At 37.9% G+C, this 21,040-nt stretch overlaps 1 protein-coding gene across 8 annotated transcripts in view; it reads right to left on the bottom strand.

The window, feature by feature from the left end:
* CUNH10orf90 (chromosome unknown C10orf90 homolog) overlaps positions 1-21,040 on the bottom strand; it is a 223,588-nt gene that overhangs the window by 191,995 nt on the left and 10,553 nt on the right. For 5 of the 8 annotated variants that reach the window (XM_063244927.1, XM_063244922.1, XM_063244921.1 and 2 more), the window contains exon 2: positions 5,722-5,794. The exons of the other annotated variants lie outside the window; for them this stretch is intronic. In XM_063244927.1, the coding sequence (XP_063100997.1) occupies positions 5,722-5,794 (73 nt within the window). The remainder of the gene's footprint in view (positions 1-5,721; positions 5,795-21,040) is intronic. 8 annotated transcript variants of the gene reach the window in all.

The raw sequence follows: 21,040 nt of genomic DNA on the forward strand, positions 1-21,040 counted from the left end.
CGAGGTCCCTATCCTCAAAGCCCACAGCCTTGCAGGGCAGAAGGATAAGTCAGCAAGGCAAACTAGGACAAGCTGAAAGGACTGTGAATGTGGGACAAACCAAATGCCCTCAGAGGGTAAGGTGGGTGGGGCAGGTTGAATTGGGAAGCTTTTGGAAAAAGAGTACTTTTAGCAACAGCAATGCATAAAAGTGGTATCAAGCAGAGGAAGTGAGATGGCAGGTGGTAAGCGTGGGTGCTGCCAGGCAATGTAACTGGAGAAAATCTAGAAAGACAAAGGAGAGGCCAGGGCGAAGCGCACGGGGCTACGATGAGGCGCTTATACTTTGCTAAGATTGATATGATTTTTGATTAGAGAAGTTTCATTGATTAAAGATACTTTTGTTGATTGTTTCATAGATGAATTATCCCTGTGGTCAGAGAGCAGTCTATGAAGAGGAAGCAGAACAAAGTAGGATCAAAACTTTATGTATTATTTATATTCATATGTATTTATATTTATATTCATATTTATATTTACATTTCAATGCTGGCAACTAGAGTCTTCATAAAACTAGATAGTAGGGAAAATCAACAAATACATTCTTTGTCATAGAAAAACTACATTTATCAATGTTCTCTGCTGGAAGAGAAAACAATCACCATTCATGTCTGGGTGAGTGTTCTGTTTCAGAGAAACAGAATAATGTCCCCTCAGAGTAGGACCAGGGAAATATATTCTATTGGAAAAAATAACTGATTCAATATTAATGAAATTAAAATGATTGTTAGCAAGGCAGAAAATCACTGCTTTTGTAAAAAGCTGGAGTAAAAGAATGATTATCCCTAGGTCTTAAGTGAAATGTAATTACTTTATTCCTCTCATCCACCAAAGAGTCACCCTTTCAAAACCTGCCAGTGGTAAAGGTCAGGCTTCATTGACCTGGAGAGAGAAAATTTCATGCCATTTTGCCTTCTTCGTAAGCCAAGTGAAATACTAATTAAAAATTCCAAGTGACCTTCATCGATTTCTTTACCCTTCCACTAACTGCTTTGTCCAGCAGTGGCCCTAACCAGGCGCCTGGTTCCCCATGGTCCCAGTACCGGTATCAAGCATTCAGTCTCATCTGAAGTCAGGTAGCATGGTCATGTGGAAATGGTAAACGGAACCTTTTCATAACATGTAAAATTGGAATTTGAAAAGGACTTCCTAACTTCCTCTGATTCTAAAAACAGATGTGAGTTTGGGTAGAAGTAGTCATCTTTCCTACATTTTTTCTCCCTTAGTGTTCAGATTCTATTAATCATGGCAAACTGAAATTTTACACAAGCCAACAGATTTCAAAGGCCTTGCCAAGAGGACAATTTAACCATAAGAAATCAGCTCCCCACCCTTCCCAGCCCAGAATTTCCAATGACTGAGGCAATGAATAGTTGCTTTCAGAAATAGAAGTCCGGAAAGAGCATTTGCCTCATACTTCCTGCCTGAGCACTCTGTACCGTTTGTACCCAGGGCCCCACTCCACTGATCCAGCTTCTGCAGCAGAGTGACCTTAACCTTGAGAGTGGCCCCACAGAGACTACCACTGTATCCAGGAGAATGGAGAAATGAGGATGTGGAAGGACTAGCCAAAGATAAAATGTAATTGATGGCAAAGTCCACACTGGTGCAGAGATACCTCAATTTACAAAGAAAGCCACCCTGATCCCTGGACCACGATTCCCAGGATGACATTTCTCTTCCAGTTCAATGTATGTGGATTCTTTCAGGTCTTGTAGCTCCCATCTTGTAAGCTCTCTCTGCTATTTGTATTGTCTCTCATTCTATCAAGCTGTAAATGATGGTCACATCAACACTATAATCCTGCCCCATCTCTCAAAGTCAACACCAAACTGCCCCATTTCTGGGATGCCTGGAGGTCTCAATGACCTTTCACATGAAGCGTCAAAACCCCACAAATGCAAGATCCTCCCACCAGCCTCTTCCCTGCATCCTGAATTTCCCATCCCATGATTTGTAACACCAAACATGCAGGAATACCTTTTACTTCTCCCTATTTCAACAGCCTGTATGTAACAGGATAATTTCCTAGTGCTCTAGTTGTTCTAGTAAGCATAGACACTGCCCTGGCTAACCCCACATCATCTCCTGTCTGCAATATCATAACAGAGTTGTCTTCCTACAACTTGGATCAGATGAGGTACTCTAACAGTTTAAAAACATTTAATATTTCCTTTTTGTCCACTAAGTAAATACAAATGAAAAACAAATAAGACAATTTATTGATTTTACCCACTACCATCTAAGAGTTTTCTAACAATTTTAACTGTGTGAACATTCTCTGAGCATGCTATCAGCTAAATTAAAAGAGGGCTCCATCTACTCTTTGGACTTACTATATATTGCCTTTCATAAAGACTTCCTTATTCCTGAATAACATCAAAAAGAAGTTGGAGGAATGGTCCCTCCAGAGCCTGAGATGTCACACACTACCTATGCCTTCCAGGACATATGTTGACCCATTGTGCCTTCTGGGAGAATTTCACTGCTAGACAACCACTCACAATGTTGGCTCTTAGAAGCTGTGCATCTAACCTTCTCTCCTGACAGGAGAGGCCTAGACCCATCAGCTCCAGATGAAGGTCCACACTCTTGCCGAGGTCATGGAACCCTGATTCCTGTATTCTCTGCTGCCCTGAAGCTCACTGTTTCAGAAATTCACTACCTTCTTTATAATAATTTCCCTCTGGTAGTGGGTTTCTGTTCCCTGCAACCCAGAGTTTAACCTAAAAATGTGTTCTTGGGTATACCAAGCCACTAAACAGGCCAAGAATGATCTCATCCTTATTCCAGGTCTTTCTTATGAGCAGAGAACAAGGAATGCTTTTGTTTGCATGTCCCTCGGACACTCGTGATGAAATTTAATTACTGTTGTAACAATGTAGCTGGGCAAAGACTTCAAGAGATGATTAGGTGGTGAGAGCCCTACTGTGGCAAGAGGATTACTGTGGTTATCATAGGTATGGGTTAATTATCACAGGAGTGGGTTAACTATAGGAGTAGGTTAGTTAGTACAAGGCTTGGGTTGGTTGGGTTAGTAGCTACTACTCCAAGAAAAGGTTAATTATCACAGTTTAGTTGTGGCAGAATTGGGTTTGAGTCCTCCTCACCCCCACATGCATTTTTGCCATGTGATGCCTTCTTCATGGGGTGAGACTTCAAGAAAGCTCTCACCAGTATTAGCACTGTGCATCATTTATAATTTACCAAGTATGTGGCATTCTGTTACAACAGCAGAAAACAGACTCAGGCAAGGAATCAGTTTCCTGATCTAAAATATTTGTATCTTTCTGGGAAAGAAAACTGGACTGCCAAGAGCATAGAGAATTAGGTAGATGCTCCAGCCTACTGTCATAGAAAATATGAGACAGGACTCTCTCCCTGGCCTTCAGTTAGGCTGCTTTCTGTTCTCTTTTCTGCTGGCTTCAACCTTGATCTGGTGAGCCCAGTTTGAGCAAAGAATCTCACTGAGCCCAGTTCTAGTGAGCACCATACCAGGCCAGTTCAGGGAGAATTCCTCAGCCTTATGAACTAACTAATCAAGTTCCTCATCCCAAACTTAGACAGTAAGCTCTTATTTGTTTCCTGTCCCTGAGTACCTCACCTTCATACTGGCTACAAATCCCTGTATGCAGAGCTGAATTTAGATATCTATGCAAGTCTCTCACCCCCACTTCAATCACTCACATAAAATCTGACTTACCTTTTTTTTTATTATGGAGAAAAAGAAAAAAAAACAGAAATAGAGTACAAGTTATACAGAATTTCAGAAAAAAATAAACAATAGGAAATCACTAGTTAATAGATTACATATTGTTATCTTAGAAATAGTTGTTCAAGTTACAAAATCAAAGCATATAAAGTAGACTTTCAAACAGTGAGACTGGAAACAGTTTTGTTCAATGATCCAACAAAACTCAGTAATATGGTTATCTATCTCATTTTTAACACATACTCAAGGCAGTTTGTTAACAGACAGTAGCAACTTTGGAGGAAGGGGCCCAGGGCCTGAGAAGACACTGTTGGAAAACCAGTCCTACAGGAAAACATGATGCCCACATAGGGATGAGTCCTTGTCTTATACCCACATATCTAACATTCAAAGCTGGCTTTTGTGTTCTCCCATAATAAGAAATGATAGATTTGAAAAGAAAAAATAAAGCCAGGAGACATGCCTTCCTGCCCAACCAGAGTTGGTTGGTACATTTTCTGTGGCCTGCATCAGTAGTCCTCAGCCTCAAGCCAGCATGTACTTGGTCGCTAAGTCACTAAAACTCTCAGCATCTGAGGAGGAAGCATCCCCATGCAAGAGCATGGTGAAACCCATCCTGAGCTGACTAAATCCTGAGATAAAATAGAACACACAGGTCACATTTAAGTCACCAGGTCTGATTGTTCTTACAGACACATTGGCTGTCTGTCCAAAGGAAAAAGCATCATTCTCCTCAATGTCCTCAAGTTCCCTGCAAAGTACAGATGGGCAGAGTTGCTTCCTGGGCCTATCTTTGTGGGCCACTCAGAATCATCCATCATGTAGTCACAGCTGGACCACAGGCAAGTTCTGTGCAAGGGTTTCAAAGGCTTTAAATAAATACTTGCCACTATTAAAGAATAAGCTGTAAACTGTGCTTTTGGGTTTCCAGAGAGGATTAAATATGAAAAGGTCTTTCAAATAATATTTTTGTCTTAGGTTGACTATGTCAGTTATGGAAAGAAATACAGGTCTCTGGTATCATTGGTATAAGACATGGCAGCCGGTAATAAAATAGAAGCTACCTATCTATCTATCTGTATATCTATCTATCTATCTATCTATCTATCTATCTATCTATCTATGTATATATCCATATATAACTACATACATATATACATACAAAAGATACATATATATTTTTCACCTGCAGCTAAACCTCAACTGCTACCCTTATGAATTAAAATTAAAATGAGGATTAAAAACAAAATTTGCTATATTAAAACATTCGTTTAGAATTTTTTTGCCAGTCTCTGAATTGAATATTCTACTTCCCTGGTAATCATAGTACAGTAGCATCAGAACATTTGACCTAAATCCATTTGATTTCTAAAACAAAAGAGGTGAGAGATTGTTTTTACAAAATTTATGTTAACAAACTTAATAAGAGTTATGAACTGTAACCATCTCACCTACTGTTTTTACAGTTTAGTGGCTGTGAATTGAAGCTTCGTAAAAAATGATTTATGGATGCTGAGTTAACGTGCCTTTATTTAAATGCACCCCCCCACCCTTTCCAAGAGAACTACATATTTGCCCCATTGCTCATTCCTGGTGGAACCCCACTCACTCTGTGCTGGCCCAACCTGGCACACTCAGCTGTCTGTGGTCACCACAGGTTCCAAAGGCACCACCCGAAGCAACCAATACTCCCTTTGCATTATTTGCTTTTTTTTTTTCCAGAAATTACTGGCATGGAGGCCAGAGTGTTTAGAAATTCAAATCAGCTTCAAATCTTGCCAGAGCCACAGAGTTAGCATCTCATGTTTGGGGGGAACTAGATGCTGAAGTACACTTCATTATTGATAAAAAAACATATATATATATATATATATATATATATATATATATATATCCAAAGGAGAAAGGAGAGAGAGAGAGACAGAGAGACAAGGAGAGAGACCCCACCAGATCTTGACCCATTTCTTTACCTGTATTCAAAAGACTTTCATTTCTTTCCCAGGCAGAGTGATCTTTGGCAGGTGAGAAAAACTGACTGTGGATCTGGAAAATAAACAGAAACCTGTCCCAGTTTTATATTTTTACTTGCCAGATATGTAATCTTCAAGAATTTTTTTTTAAAAAAATAGGAACATCCCTAGAATTTCTGCTTTCTCACAAAAAGAACTACGGAGTGCACTGAATACCTATTTTCATTTTCTCCTGAGCAAAATACCAGTGAATAAAAGGTAAGTTTGTGATGATTTCAAAATACACAAGAAGAAAGGAGGGAAAAGAGAAATGCAGTAACAGCCAATGTGGATTCTACTGTGGATTTTGTTAGTAGATCAAAGACCTACACCTAACATTTCTGTTCCTACCCATCACAGTTCTAGAGGGATATTGGGCTAAAACTGAACATTCAATAAATATTGATCCACCATGGACAATTAAATATCAAGAATCAGCTTTTAGAGCCCAAGGAAAATAATGCTAATAGTGTACAACAGTATTCTGCTTTATGCAAGTGTGATTAATATGCTGATTTCCTCTTCCAAAGGCAAAATTTTGTTCTATCAATTTGTTCTGAGAGCAGTTTACTATGAGACTCGAGGCTGCAGAACAACCTATTCCATCTGGAATTGCCCAGATTCTCCCTCAGCCATTGGAATCTACTCTGGCTTTCTTTACCAAGGCTGAGGAACAAGTCCAGCCCAACCTGGGCCTGAGTTGAAGCGACAACTCACTCTTGGAGCTCACTTCCAGCTCACACCCTGAACCTCAGTAGATTGCTTAGTCCTGAGGCTGTAAAGCTTTTTGGTGATTTGTTCTCATTTTTTAGCCATTCTCACCCCAATCATCTGTGCAACCCATTCAAGGGTCACAGGAAGAAGCTGCAGCTTACATCCCAAGTAAGAGTCTGGCGTCCCCTCACTCATGGGGACAGACAAGGAGTGGCTGGGATGTTGATGGGGCTGGCCTGAGATCGGGAGAATCAGTAGTTATCACCATTTCTGCCCTGGCCCAGCCTCCCAGCTCTGGGTCCACTCAGCCTCTGCCAAGTGGTAACATGGCAATTAATCATAATATGAAATGCTGACACTAGTTAGACTTCAAAGATACTGGTCCTTATACTTTAGTGCTTTACCTATATTGTCTTGTTGAATTCTCATGCCTGTTAGAAAGATGTGCTTTGCTTTACCTTGTTTGTTTTTCAGTCTTTGTTGTTTTCAGTCCTGGGAATTGACCAGGGAGCCCTGAGATACATCCACAGTTCTTTTTTTTAAATTTCATTTTTGAGAGAGGGTCTTGCTAAGTTGCCCAGGCTGTCCTCTAACTTGTAATCCTCCTATTTTAGCTGCCTAGTTATCTGGGAATACAGGTGTGCACTACCAAGACTAGCAGAGAGATATTTTTAATTAGTACTGCCCCATGTCAGCTGAGAAAATGAAGGTTTCAGTGAAAAAACAGGCCAAGGTCACCTGGTTCGGACAAGATGAGACCAAGATTCAGATCAGGCCAGTCAGAGCCAAAGCTCTGGAACTTTCAGCCAGTGTGTCCCAAATATTGTTATTATTATTGCTAAGGATTACTACTTGGCTAGTTGGCTCTGTCAGTGCTTACATGATCTTTATTACTTCCACGTGTCCTTTCCTTAGATTTAGCACAGACATGTGAGAGGATAATGCATACACCCTGGGTAATACCTGGAAAAGTTTCAGGGAGAAATAAAAAGGTTATGACATTGGAAACTGGATTGGAAAATAATTTAAATGCCAAGATCAGCAGCAAAAGTGAGCTCGTCTTTGCTGCTTCAATAAAACCAAGCATGTAGGTCTGGGAATAGTTGGGGTGATCCAAGGGTGTGAGGAAGCTGATGGAGTACCGCAAGTGGAGGATTATGGGTTGGCAGAATTGTGAACTCTTCTCCCTTGGGCTACCATCTTTTAAGGATTGTTGTGCACATATTTTGAAACAGCCACCAAGTCTAGTAAGTTATCTAACTATAGATATGCTAATGGGGAATAAATTTTATCTTATTTATTCCTGATGTCCTTCCCCAGCTCATAATTTTTGAATTTTTTCCAACTGATTTAAAATATAATAAAGCAGATTTATGAAGTCATTGTCAAAATTTCAGAAGTGTGTGAATTATCTCATAACAGGAAATGGTTTGTAGGCAGGTCTATAGGTCCATAAGACTGGAAGTCCCCAGGGGCAGGGCTATCTGTACATCTTGGGTGTCTGGCACAGGGATGATACTAAGCAGAAGGTTAATGAATGCCTGCAGAAGAAAGGGAGGAGGGAGAGAATGAAAGAAGGGAGTAAAGAAAGGAAAGAAACTGAGGGGAAAAGAAGGAGAAAGGGAAAAGGGGAAGGAGAAAGGAAAGCTTGGGGAGAAAACAGGAGAAAGGAGGCAAGAGTCACCTATCAAGGTTAAGAATTAAGAAGTGGATATCAGCCTCTGGTGTCCTGCAATTCCTAGAATTAACTGGCACTCATTTTACAAGTCGAAATATTTTCTAACAACGATTTACACCCATTCTTACAGTATATCACATAGACTGAGACTGTGAGTAGTCAAGTGCCTTCTAACCCAATCATTTCAGGGCTGTCTGTGTTTTGTCTCTGAAGCATGTGGGGTCACTAAATGAAGAAAGCAATAATCTACCAAAGCCACACAATGGTGGCATGATAAGGGTGTTTTCTAGTTGCCAGTGACCCAGAGTTGGTGCAGCCTAAGGTCCCATGAAGAGCTACCATAACATGAGGGTATGCATCTCATGCATTCTCCAGAAACTGGATAATAAGTGCTATTATTTCCACTTGCAAATGGGGCTATTGAAACATGGAGAGATTAAGTAACTTTCTCAAGATCACCCACTAAGCAAGCAAGAGATCTCAGATTTAGAAGTTAGTCAGCTAGGATCACTCCTTGGGAACAGAAAACTATTATTAGGATCAAGCACCTTAAAAAAAATTCTGACACCTCACAGTAATATGGAATGCTGAAGTCTGCAAAACTTAACTTTCTAATAAACACTACAGCACCTTGTTTTGATTCTCCGAAGTCCCTGAGCAGTAACTAAGACACATAGTTTTGTTGTTTGTAGATGATGAAACCAGGGCCCTGAGAGGTTAAGAACCCAAGTGGCCCAGAATGAGGTGCCTACACCAGCCCTCCTAACCTTTCACCCAGCACACTGCCTGCTTCCTTGAGGAAAACAGCACTGTCAACAGTGTGCCACCAAAGTCCTATTGTCAAGCTTCCTATCTTCTAGGACAATGAAGTAACATCAAGGTGATCCGTGAATCCCATCAGCAGGCAGAGGTGGTGCTCTCATGAGCTTTAGCGGAACACAGTAGGTATGATACCAATGAATCTTTCATGTGCATAAGACTGAGCTATTCCAGAGTAACTTCAGAACTTTCTCACTTGACTGTCCCACATGCTGCCATTGTAGCTGGGCTCTAAAAGACATACATGCTACTGCTTTTGCAGTTTTTATTGTTTCCTGACCCCTTCTTTAAGACAACTGAGTATTCACCATGGATCTATGATCCTTTATTTCCAATTCTAAAAGGCATAGAGCTCTAAAATTTGAGAGTTCTTCTCCATGGATTTGTAGCAAGTAAAGCTAAACTAATCTCAAACCCTTACCTAAACTAACCTAAGGCTATTTATAACATTGATTTATTCCATTTAGTGTGAATTTTCATAGATTTTTAATGCAAAAACATCAGTGAGCTTAATGATAGGTTGCTACCCCAGATTTCCCTCAAGATGGTACACAGATTCAGCGTTTCAAAATCAAAAGAATTGCTGTTGAGTCAAATTGGGTCCCCAGAGTTTGGCAAATAGGATTGCCGCTCAGTATCATGGATGATTAATGAACACTTGTTGTCAGCTCCTAGTTTTGGGTTTTCCGTATGTCTCTCATCCAATCCTCACAGAAACCCCCACAACACAGATGGTATAGGTAGGGACACTGGCTGTGGAGAGATTCGGTGATTTACTCTGTCATAGATTTACTAAGCCCCAGCCTTGTGCATACTCTGGTTTCACCTCTGCATTCAAATCTTTGGACTGTCCTTTCTCCAGCTAGAATACAGTATGCATGCATGTGTGTGTGCTCACATGTGTCCACATGTATGCCATTTACCTGAGGAGTGGAGGTAGAGATAGCTCTTAAGTTCCATAAAGCACTGAATAATTGTGGGAATTAAATTTCATATGCTCCAGGAAAGAGAGAGGGGAAAAAACAGTTAAGAATTTACAGATCTACAAAAATTTGGTTGCCAATACCCCACCTCCCCAACTTTGCCATTCTGGACACATGCATGGTTCAGTGAGAAAGAGAGGTGATATCCCAAATCTACTTGTGTCCCAAGGATTCAGACACCAAGGGTAGATTTTTGGATTATGACTTCTGGCTGGATCAGTGGATAATGCTGAGGTCCAAACAAAGGAAAGCTATCTTTTTTTAGCACCAGACTACCTTTTTCTGGGACAGAGAATATTCCACTGGGGGCAGACAACATGTCAAATGGATGGGTCTTTTAGACTACTGGTTTACACAGATTCTTGGGTATGATGTATCTCTCCAACACCAATCTCGATGCGTGATTGATCTTTGCAGGGCAATATGTTTGTTTTCAATCTTCTGAATTCTCTTCTGCAACAACAATTAATGTCAGACAGTGTATTTTCTGGTTAATGCAGCTCTGCACCTATAATAACTCAAAACTGAGATTTATCTCTGTACCATGACTGCCTCTTCATGCTTCATCTCTTCATGTTTACATCTGGTTTAACTTTTTCTAATCTAAAATAAATCAGCATGAAATGCATTAGATTTTTCATTTAGATTCTCAATTGCCTTTTATTACCGAGATAATATCCCTTATCTGATTGTAAATGGTGAGATCGTTCCCTTGTCAGGATCCAAATGCTGCAGTTCATTCTTTCCAACTCTCCTTTTTTCTCCTTCACTCTTATTTCCAAGGGCCTGGTGAGGTTCTGATTTGAAAATGAGACAAATCAGGATGCAAACTGATATGTTATTTCCATCATTCCTTCTCTTGCTAGGCACATGACGCAAGGTGGTCTCTCCTGGCTCGCTAATGAGAAGAGGCCTGCGGAGTTCATTCTTCATTTTCCCACCAGGGCAACTTAAGCTCCCAGTCTGTTTGCAGGTATAAATGAAAACAGCAAGAATGAAGCACTTGACTGGAGATTTCTATGCAAACATCAGGCGTAGGGGGAGAATAAATCCAAAATATAGGCATGTTAATTACCCAGTTACAAAGGCAAATCCTGCTGAACTACTTTGTATATCAAAGAGGTAGAGTCCCTTGATTCCTTCAACATTCCTTTCCATGTGTTCTATTGTGTTTCCTCTCATCTACAATATTTTCTCCTTTAGTGAGCTGATGATTCCAGAAACTGAATCCATTTCTTATTCACATGGAAACTGTTTTCCAGTAATTGTTTACCATCACTTTATATCTTCACTTAGAGCCCTGCACAGACTGAGCCATTTCAGTATTAAGTGCCCTAACTAGAGTTATCTTGACTTTGGAATGCCTCAGAAAGTTTTGTGATTTCAGTAGCCTACTCAAATCTATAACTTGTAATTTAATTGTTGATGTTTTTCTTTCAAAGCAATAGAGACAGAAACACCAGCAGAATGAAGATCCTTCCTTTACCTTAGTTCAGACACTGGCGTGGAACATTTCACAAGGTCTGGAAAGAAAGGGCTTTTACGTTTCATATGGTGGCCTTTTTTTGTGATTATTTTTTGGGTCAACCAGACTATGGAAAGCAACTTCGTATGGGACCATTTCATGCCTGATTTTCACACCTTCGTAAAATTAGTGGGAAAGATTACTTCTGGTTATTAAAGGATAGCACCATTTGGTCCTTAATGGCTTTATCACACATACAAAAAAATTATAGTAGCTACACTGTAGAGTACTTACCATGGGCCACATTAAGTGCTTCACAGGTGCTATGCAATCTCCATGGTAACTCTAGAAGGAAGGGCCTGCTATAATCTTAAAGGCAAGGAAGAATTATTTTTAGTATTTTTATTCATAAGAATATCATCAAGCTAATCGTGGTGGTACATACAGAAATCCTGGCTTTGAGGGAGGATGAGGCAGGAGGCTGACCCAAGCAATTTACCAAGACTCTATCTCAAAAATAAAAAAAAGATTAAAAAGTGGCTGGGATGTAGCTCAGTGGCAGATTACTTGCTTAGCATACCCAAGGCTCTGGGTCCAATCTCAGCACTTCAAGAAAAAAAAAATATATAGATAGATAGATAGATAATGCTATCAACAGCTAAGTGCTAATGATCTCTTACTATGAGCCAAGTGTGGCCCTAAGGACTTTCCATACACCACCTTTTTCTATTCCCATAGTCACCCTAGATGATGGTACCTTTATGGCTTTATAGTATAAATACAGAAACTGACACTAAAGAAGGAAAGAGTTCAGAGAGCCGCTGAATTAAAAATTGTCAGTCAGGATGAAATTCTACATTTACCTATATCGGGCCCACACCTGCATCCCCTGCTATCTCAAAAGAACATCACTAATTTCATAAAGGTACACATGATTTCTGTCATGGAACATTCCAGAATGGGCAACATGATAGTGAAGAAGATATGCCAGAAGCTGGGTTTAGGAAAGGGTCTTGGGGGACTATGGGGTGACTAGAAGCATACCAGACCACAAATTGGTATAATTTATACTACTGTGTGCATTTGCCAAAACAAAATGAACAGTGCTCTTTTAAAATGTATGAATATTGTGTATATAAATTATATAATAATATGATTTTAAAAGAAGCATCATCAATACAACAAATGCAAAGTGACTGCCTCTTCACTGCCATGGGAACCCAGGTGAACTGTACCAAACGGCCCAAAGAACAACCCCTCCAAAAACTGTAAACTTAATAAACCTTTCCTTCCTTCATTTTGGGCATCAAATATTTTGTTTCAGCGACAAGAGAAAAGTAACAAAGACATAGACGGTACAGGAGCCCACAGAACAGGCTTAAGTAAATGAAAAGGAATTGCTTTTATCCATGCTTTTATCTGATCGTGGTGCAATAAAAATAGAAATTAATGACAAAAAGAACTACAAAAACTCTATAAACACATGCATATTAAATAACATCATCATGAACAATCAACAGGTCATAGATTAAATTAAGCAATTAAACAATATCTACAATCAAATGAAAATGCAAATGCCATTTACTAGAACCTGTGGGACCTTAATATCACATTGTCACAAAAGGATCAAGTAGACACTAAATCAGCAAAGAAATAACAGAACTGAATCAAACTTGTGAAAAAATGCACTTACTAGATATTTACAGAGTGTTCTACCAAACATAAGAATATACATTCTTCTTAGCTGCACAGGGAACATTCTCTGCAATAGATAATATGTTAGCCCATACAAAATGCTTAAGTAAATGCAAAGAAATTCAAATTATCCCATACACACTATCTGACCAGAGTGCACTGAAATTGGATAGTAATGGCAAAAGAAACTGCCAAAACTACATAAACACATGGAAATTAAATAATACCCTTATGAACAACTGAAGCTGTAGATGAAATTAAAGAAGACATCAAACAATATCCACAATTAAATGAAAATGCAGATACAATATACCAGAACCCTTGGGATGCAATGAAAGCAGTCCTAAAAGGAAGATAGATAGCAATGAATTCTCACATCAGGAAAACAGAATAAACACAAATAAGCAACCTAATGCTGCATCTCAAGCATATTGCAAAACATGAGCAAGTCAAGACCAAAGCTCAGAGAAGAAAGGAAATTATAAAGACCAGAGCAGAAATTAATGCAAGGGAGACTAACAAAACAGTACAAAGAATTAATGAATGAAACAGTTGGTTCTTTGAAAGAATGAACATAATTAATAAAACTCTAATCAAACTTATCAAGAAAAGGAAAGAGAAAACTCAAATTCATGCAATGAGGAATGAAAAGGGTGTGATTACTACAGATCCTATAAGATATCTTTTGAAAATCTGTACTCGTATAGGCTGAAAATCACAGAAGAAATGGAAAGATTCCTAGAAACATATGAATTATCAAAGTTGAGTTAACAAGATATAAAAATTTTGAATAATTCAATATCAATTACTGAAACTGAAAATTTAATCCAAAGCTTACCAACAAAGAAAATGCCAGGTGCTGATGGATTCCTGAATGAATTCTCAAGAAACTTAGATTTAATGGCAATACTCTTCAAAATTATAATGATATTGAAAGGGAAGGCGTTCCCCCTAACTCATTCCTACACGCAAGTATTGCTCTGATATCAAAACCAGAGAAAGACCTAACCAAAATGAACTATAAGCCAATCTCCCTAATGATTGAATAAGCAAAAATTCTGAATAAAATACTAGCAAACAGATAGCAACAAATCATCAAGAAGATTATACAACATGACCAAGTGGGATTCATCCCAGGCATGCAGGGATGACTCAACATATGAAAATCAATAGATGTAATATACCACATCAACAGAACCAAGAAAAATATTACATGATCCTTCAATAGATGCAGAAAAAAGCTTTTGATAAAGTCCAACACTCATTCATGATAAAAAAAAAAACCCTACAGGAAACTGGAATAGATGTTCTCTACCTCAATCTGATAAAAGCCATCTACAACAAACCAGCAGCCAACATTATACTAAATGAACAAAAACTGAAAACTTTTACTCTAAAATCAGGAGCACAAGTATGTCAGTGATAATCAATAGTATTCAATATAATTTTGGAAATATTAGAGCAATTAGACAAGAAAGAGAAAAATAAAAGAAATAAGAATAGAAAAGAAGTTAAATTATCATTTTTGCAGATGACACGATACTCTACATACAAGACTCCAAAAACTCCATCAAAAGCCTTCTAGATTTAATAAGCAAATTCAATAGTGTAACTGGGTAGAAAGTCAAAACTCAAAGTCAGTAGCATTTCTTTACACAAACAACTAACTCATTGAGATAGAAATTATGAAAATAACACCTTCCACAATAGCATTGGAAAAAACGGAATACTTAGGAATCAATCTAACAAAGGACGTAAAAGATCTATATATTGAAATCTATAGTACTCTTTAAAAGGAGGTTGAAGAAAATATCAGAAAATGGTAAGATATCCCTTGCTCATGGATAGAAAGAACCAATACTGTGAAAATGGCCACACTCCCAAACCTGGTATACAGACTTATTACAATCCCAATCAAAATACCATCAGCATACCTCACAGATCTAGAGAAACATTCCTAACATTAATTTGGAAAGTAAAGAGAACTAGCATAGCAAAGGTAATCCTGGGCAACAAGGCAAGGCAGGAGGCATCACAATTCCTGAACTGAAATTACACTACAAAGCTACTGTGATAAAATCGGCATGGTATTGGCAAAAAAAAAAAAAAAAAAAAAAAAAACAGACCTAAGGACCAGTAGAACAGAGTACAAGATGCAGACACAACTACAAACACACTCAGCTGTCTTGTCTTTGACAAAGGGACAAAACAGTTGCACTGAAGGAAAAGTAGACTCTTTAATAAATGTTGCTGTAAAAAATTGACTTTAAACAGATGAATATTAAAACAAGACCCATGTCTATCACCATGCACTAAATTAAAGTCAAAATGGATCAAAGATCTAAATATTAAAACATAATAAAACACTAAATCTACTGGAACACAAGATAGGTAGAAATCTTGAAGATTTCTAGGCTAAGGGTAGGCAAATTGTTACTGAACAAAACAAAAATGAAAGGCACCTCAAAGAGTCAACTGGGATCTCATCTTATTAAAAATTTTTGGCACATCAAAGTAAATTATCAACAAAATGAAAAGAAAACCCACAAAATGGGAAAAATTTTAGCCATCTATCCCTCAAAGCACTTATATCTAGAACATAAAAAGAATTGAAAAACATCAGGCTCTTCAGATTCAAAGACCCAATCCAAAAATGGGCAGCCTGAGATGAATATGCATTTCTCAGAGGAAGAAATACAAATGCCAAATATATATATGAAGAGAAATAGAAATTAAAACTACAGTGAGATCCTATCTCACTCCGGAAAAAAAAGACTGTCACCAAGAAATCAACCAATAACAAATGTTGGCAGGAATGTGGAGAAAAAGAAACACTTTTCCAATGTTGATAGAAGTGTAGACTGGTGCAACCACTGTGGAAATCAATGTGGAAGTTACTCAAAAAAAAAAAATAGGACTGGCAGTCCTATTCAATCCAGCTATTCCTCTTCTGGGCATTTTCCTAGAAAAAATTAAAAACTTCATACCACAATGATAGCACAGCTTGTAATAGCTAAATCTTGGAAACAACCCAAATGCCCATCAACTGAGGAAAGGGGAAAAAAGATGTGGTATTTTTATATAGTGGGGTACTACCTAGCTATAAATAAGGATAAACTTGATGCTTTTATAGGTAAACAAAGGCAACTTGAGACCACACTCTTACGTGAAACAAATCAAACTTGCATGTGTAAATATTGTATTGTCTTCCTAGAGTAAAAAAAAAAACTGAAAGAGTAATAAGATCCAAAATATACAATAAATATTGTGAAAATGAAAGGGAAAGAAAGTGCTCAAAACAAAAGAGCAAATGGGGTAGGGGAAAAGAGAAAGGAAAGAAAGGAGAATATTATGTGTACATTGGTATACAAAAATCTGTGTGTATGTATATATGTACAAGATATATAACTGTACTGCTAATCTCTGTAAGTTCACCAAAAAGAACAGTTTGTATTTTCATTGTTTGATTATTTGATCACTTTTATGCCTAAATATTTTAATCTGAACAACTAATTTAAAGATAACAATATGCAACATAGTAGCTAGTATTAATTTCTTTCTATTTCTTTGAAATTCTGTATCCTTTTTATCCTTTTTTTGGTTTGCTTCTAAAATAAAAAAGAACATTATACACCATGAACAGTGAGATCCCATCCCTGAGGATGGTTCAAAAAACACAAATTAATAAATGTAATATACCATATCAACAGAGCCAAAAACAAAAATCATCTGACCACTTCAATAAATGCAGAAAAAGCTTTTGATAAAGTTCAATACTCCTTCATGATAAAAACCCTAGAGAAAATTGGAATAAATGGTCTCCAATCAATCTGATAAAAGTCATCTATGACAAACCAACAGCCAACATTATATTAAATAAACAAAAACTGAAAACTGTCAATCTAAAATCAGGAACAAGACAGGCATGTCCACTATAACTACTCCATTCAATATAGTTCTGGAAATGCTAGCTAGAGCAAATACACAAGAAAGGGAAATAAAAGGAATGAAGAAAGGAAAAGAAGTTAAATTATCATTATTTGAAAATGACATGATGTTCTACATAGAAGACCCCAAAACTCGATCAGAAGTTTTCTAGAATTAATAGGAAAATACACAGAGTAGCTGAAAACAAAGTCAACACTTACAAATCAATAGTAAAAAAAAAAAATCAATAATACCCTGTACACAAACAACAAACTCACTGACAGAGAAATTAGGCAAACCACATCCTTCACAATAGCATCCAAAAAGTGAAATGCTTAGGAATCAGTCTTACAAAAGAAACAAAGGATCTGTATCTTTATAATTACTCTGAAAAAAGAGATCAAAGAGAATGTTAGAGAACGGAAAGACATCCCTTGCTCATGAATAGGAAGAATGAGCATGGTGAAAATGGCCATACTACCCAAACTATTACACAGATTTAGTAAAACCCCAAACAAAATACCATTAGCATACAATTAGTCTTTAAACAGAGAAGACCTAGAGTAGCAAAGGCATTTCTGGGCATCAAAGGCAAGGCAAGAGGCATCACAATCCCTGAACTGAAATTATACTACAAAGTTACTGTGATAAAATCAGCATGGCACTGGCAAAGAAATAGACCTGAGGATCAATGGAACAGATTAAAAGATGGAGATACAACTACAAACACATTCAGTCACCTTATCTCCAACAAAGGGGCCAAACATCTCAACGGAAGATAGCCTTTTTAATAAATGGTGCTAGAAAAACTTTTTCCACATGCCAAGGACTAAAACTAGACTCACATCCATTACCTAAACTAAACTAAAGTCAAAATGGATCAAAGATCTAAATATTAAAGCAGAAACACTAAATCTACTGAAAGACTAAGTAGAGATAAATATTGAAGACGGTTACAGAGAGAGAGTTTATCAACAAAAACCAAACCTCACAGGAAGTACTTCAAAGAATCAATAACTGAGATTTTACCTTATTAAAAAGTTTTTGCATAGCAAAAGAAATCATCAACAGAGTGAAAAGGAACCCCACAGACTGGGAAAAAAATTTTAGCCAACTATTCCTCAGACCTAAGACTTCTATATAGAATATATAAAGAACTGGAAAAAAAATCAAGCCACCCAAATTCAAAGACCCAGTCCAAAAATGGGCAGCTGAGATGAACACACACTTCTCAGGTGAAGAAATACAAATGGCAAATAAATATATGAAAAAACATTCAACAATATTGATCATTTGAGAAAAGCAAATTAAAGCAACACTGAGATTCCATCTTATTCCAGAAAGAATGACTATCATCAAGAAATCAATCAACAAAATGCTGGTAGGGTTGTGGGGGAAAAGGAACATTTTTCCACTGTTGGTGGGGGTTCAGGCTGGTAAAACCACTGTGGAAATGTGTGGAGATTCCTCAAAACACTGAAATTAGAGGTTCCATTCAACCCAGATACTTTTCTTTTGGGTATTTTCCCAGAAGAATTAAAAACATCATACCACAGTGATATATGTGCACCCATGTTTCTAACAGTACAATTTGTAACAGCTAAATTTTGGAAACAACCCAAATGCCCAGTGTCCAAAGAATGGAAGAAAAGATGTAGCATTGTTATTCAATGGAGTACTGCTCAGCTATACAGAAGGATAAACTCGAGGTTTTCCTAGGTAAATGGATGCAACTAGAGACTATACTCATAAGTGAAATAAATCAGACTAGCATGTACAAACACCATGTTGTCTCTATAGTGAAAGAAACTGAAAGAGCAAATACAATTCAAAATGTACAATGATACTGTTAAAGGGAAAGAAGCTGCTCAAATGGAAACAACAACTCTGATGGGGTAAATGAGAAAGGAAGGAAGGTAAAAGAAGACAGGTGACAGATAGATAGATAGATAGATAGATAGATAGATAGATAGATAGATATGATAAAGACAAACAAGATAGTTATGATAATTATACTAGTTTAGTTCATTGAAAAGAACAGTTTGTGCTTATATTTTTGATCAATTTTGCTTGCCTAGATCTTGTAATCTGAGCAACTACTTTGAAGGTAACAATATGCAATATATTTACCATTGTTAATTTTCTATTATCCTGTCTTAAAATTCTATATCATTATTTCTATTGGGTTTTTTCTTCTTCTTCTTCTTTAAAAACACACACACACACACACACACACACACACACACACACACACACAGTACAAGAATTAAAACCTGGATAGTAAGAAACTGTTTCAAAAAAAAAAAAAGACTTAAAACCTGAATCCCACTCTCAAGGGTCTCACCAGCTGGTGGAAGAAGCTACAATTGAGAAATGTCATATGCATTTAGCTACACAGTCTTTAAACACAAGTAAGTACAAGGCCATCTTCAAGGGCTTGGGACCATGTATTCACACAGGCGCCTACAGATCTACGCTCCATGTGCTTTGCTTAATGTCACCATCTTGAATGGTTTCTTTATTATGGTAAAATACACATAATGTTGAAAATTCACCATTTTCAACATTTTAAATGTGCAATTAAGCTCCTTCATAACATTATGCAACCATCACCACCATCCATTTTCAGAACTATTTTGTCTTCCCAATGGGAATCCTGTACTCATTCAAATTCAGTAATTTCCAGGCTTTTGGAGACCAAGGACTGGTTTTATGAAAGAATCTTTGCACAAAATAGGAGAGGGTTTTGGGATATCCCAAAGGAACTTGCAATCTGGATCCCTCCATGCATGGTTCACACTTGGGTCTGAGCTCCCATAAAAACCTAATGGTGCTGTTGGTGTGACAGGAGGCAGAGCTCAGCCAGTGATGCGAAGTGATGGGGCTGCTGTAAATACAAATGAAGCCTCACTCAGTTGCCCACTACTCACCTCCTCCCATGTGGCTGGTTTCCAGCAAGCCACAGACTGGTCCAGTCCATGGAGTATGGGGATCACTGCATGAAGTGATAACTCATCATTTCCCTCCATAACCTCTGTTCTACTTTATGTCTCTGTACATGTGATATTCCAGATGCTTCATGTTAGTGCAGCCCAATAATCTTTGCTCTTTTGTACCTGGCTTCTTTCACTTGATGTAATATCCTCAAGATTCATCCATGTGGTAAGTGAGTTACCTTTTCACTCTCTTGATAGTGTTTTTCATGCATACACACCTTTCATTTTGATGAAGTTTAATTTGCAGTCTTTTCCAGTGGAAAACACAGTCCTTTGGTGGGATTGTGCTTTTGTTATTGTCATCCAAAAATTTTCAATAATTATATCTTTGAATATGCATCTTGTCAATAAAGGTCAGCAGGGCTGGAAGCAGGTAAGTGAGCCCAGAGGGCACATGCAATGTTTGTGCTCACTTACTACAACCTTAACATCAGGAATCCCTCGGTCACAGTCTGGTTGAGCCTACAATGTGCCTCAGTTGGACAAGACTCACAATGAATTCACGATGACTGTTACAGCCAAGAACAAGAAGGAATGGGGACCACACTGGGACCATGCCTTTCTCTAAACCAGACCCACTTCAAATACAAGGGCGTCTGAGGAACGTGACAGAACAGTCTTATCATGTCTTTCTACCTTGTGTTATTCCCCTGGGTCAGCAATCCTTAGGCTGAAATGATAATGGAGAAAGAAGGCAAGACACCACCACACCCAGAAGTCCTTTTCCTCGTAGTTTTCCCTTACTCCCCAGCAAGCCAAAAGCAGAGAGTTTATGGGATGTGATTGTATCAAAGAAGGAAATGTAACAGCTGCTTTTGCTGTGCTTCCATTATTCTAGTAAGAATGAAATATGTGTTTGCATGGATGAACTATAAACACAAACTGTATCATTTTGGGAATTTCCTAGGAGTTGAAAGATCCTACAGCTATGTTAAAGTGAAACTCGTGAGCCTCACATGTGGTATATGCCTGTAATCCCAGCACCCAAGAGGCTGAAGCAGGA

Source organism: Cavia porcellus, unplaced genomic scaffold (assembly GCF_034190915.1).
Source record: "Cavia porcellus strain 051 isolate PalLab524CR breed Dunkin Hartley unplaced genomic scaffold, mCavPor4.1 scaffold_2, whole genome shotgun sequence".
Lineage (NCBI taxonomy): Eukaryota > Metazoa > Chordata > Mammalia > Rodentia > Caviidae > Cavia > Cavia porcellus.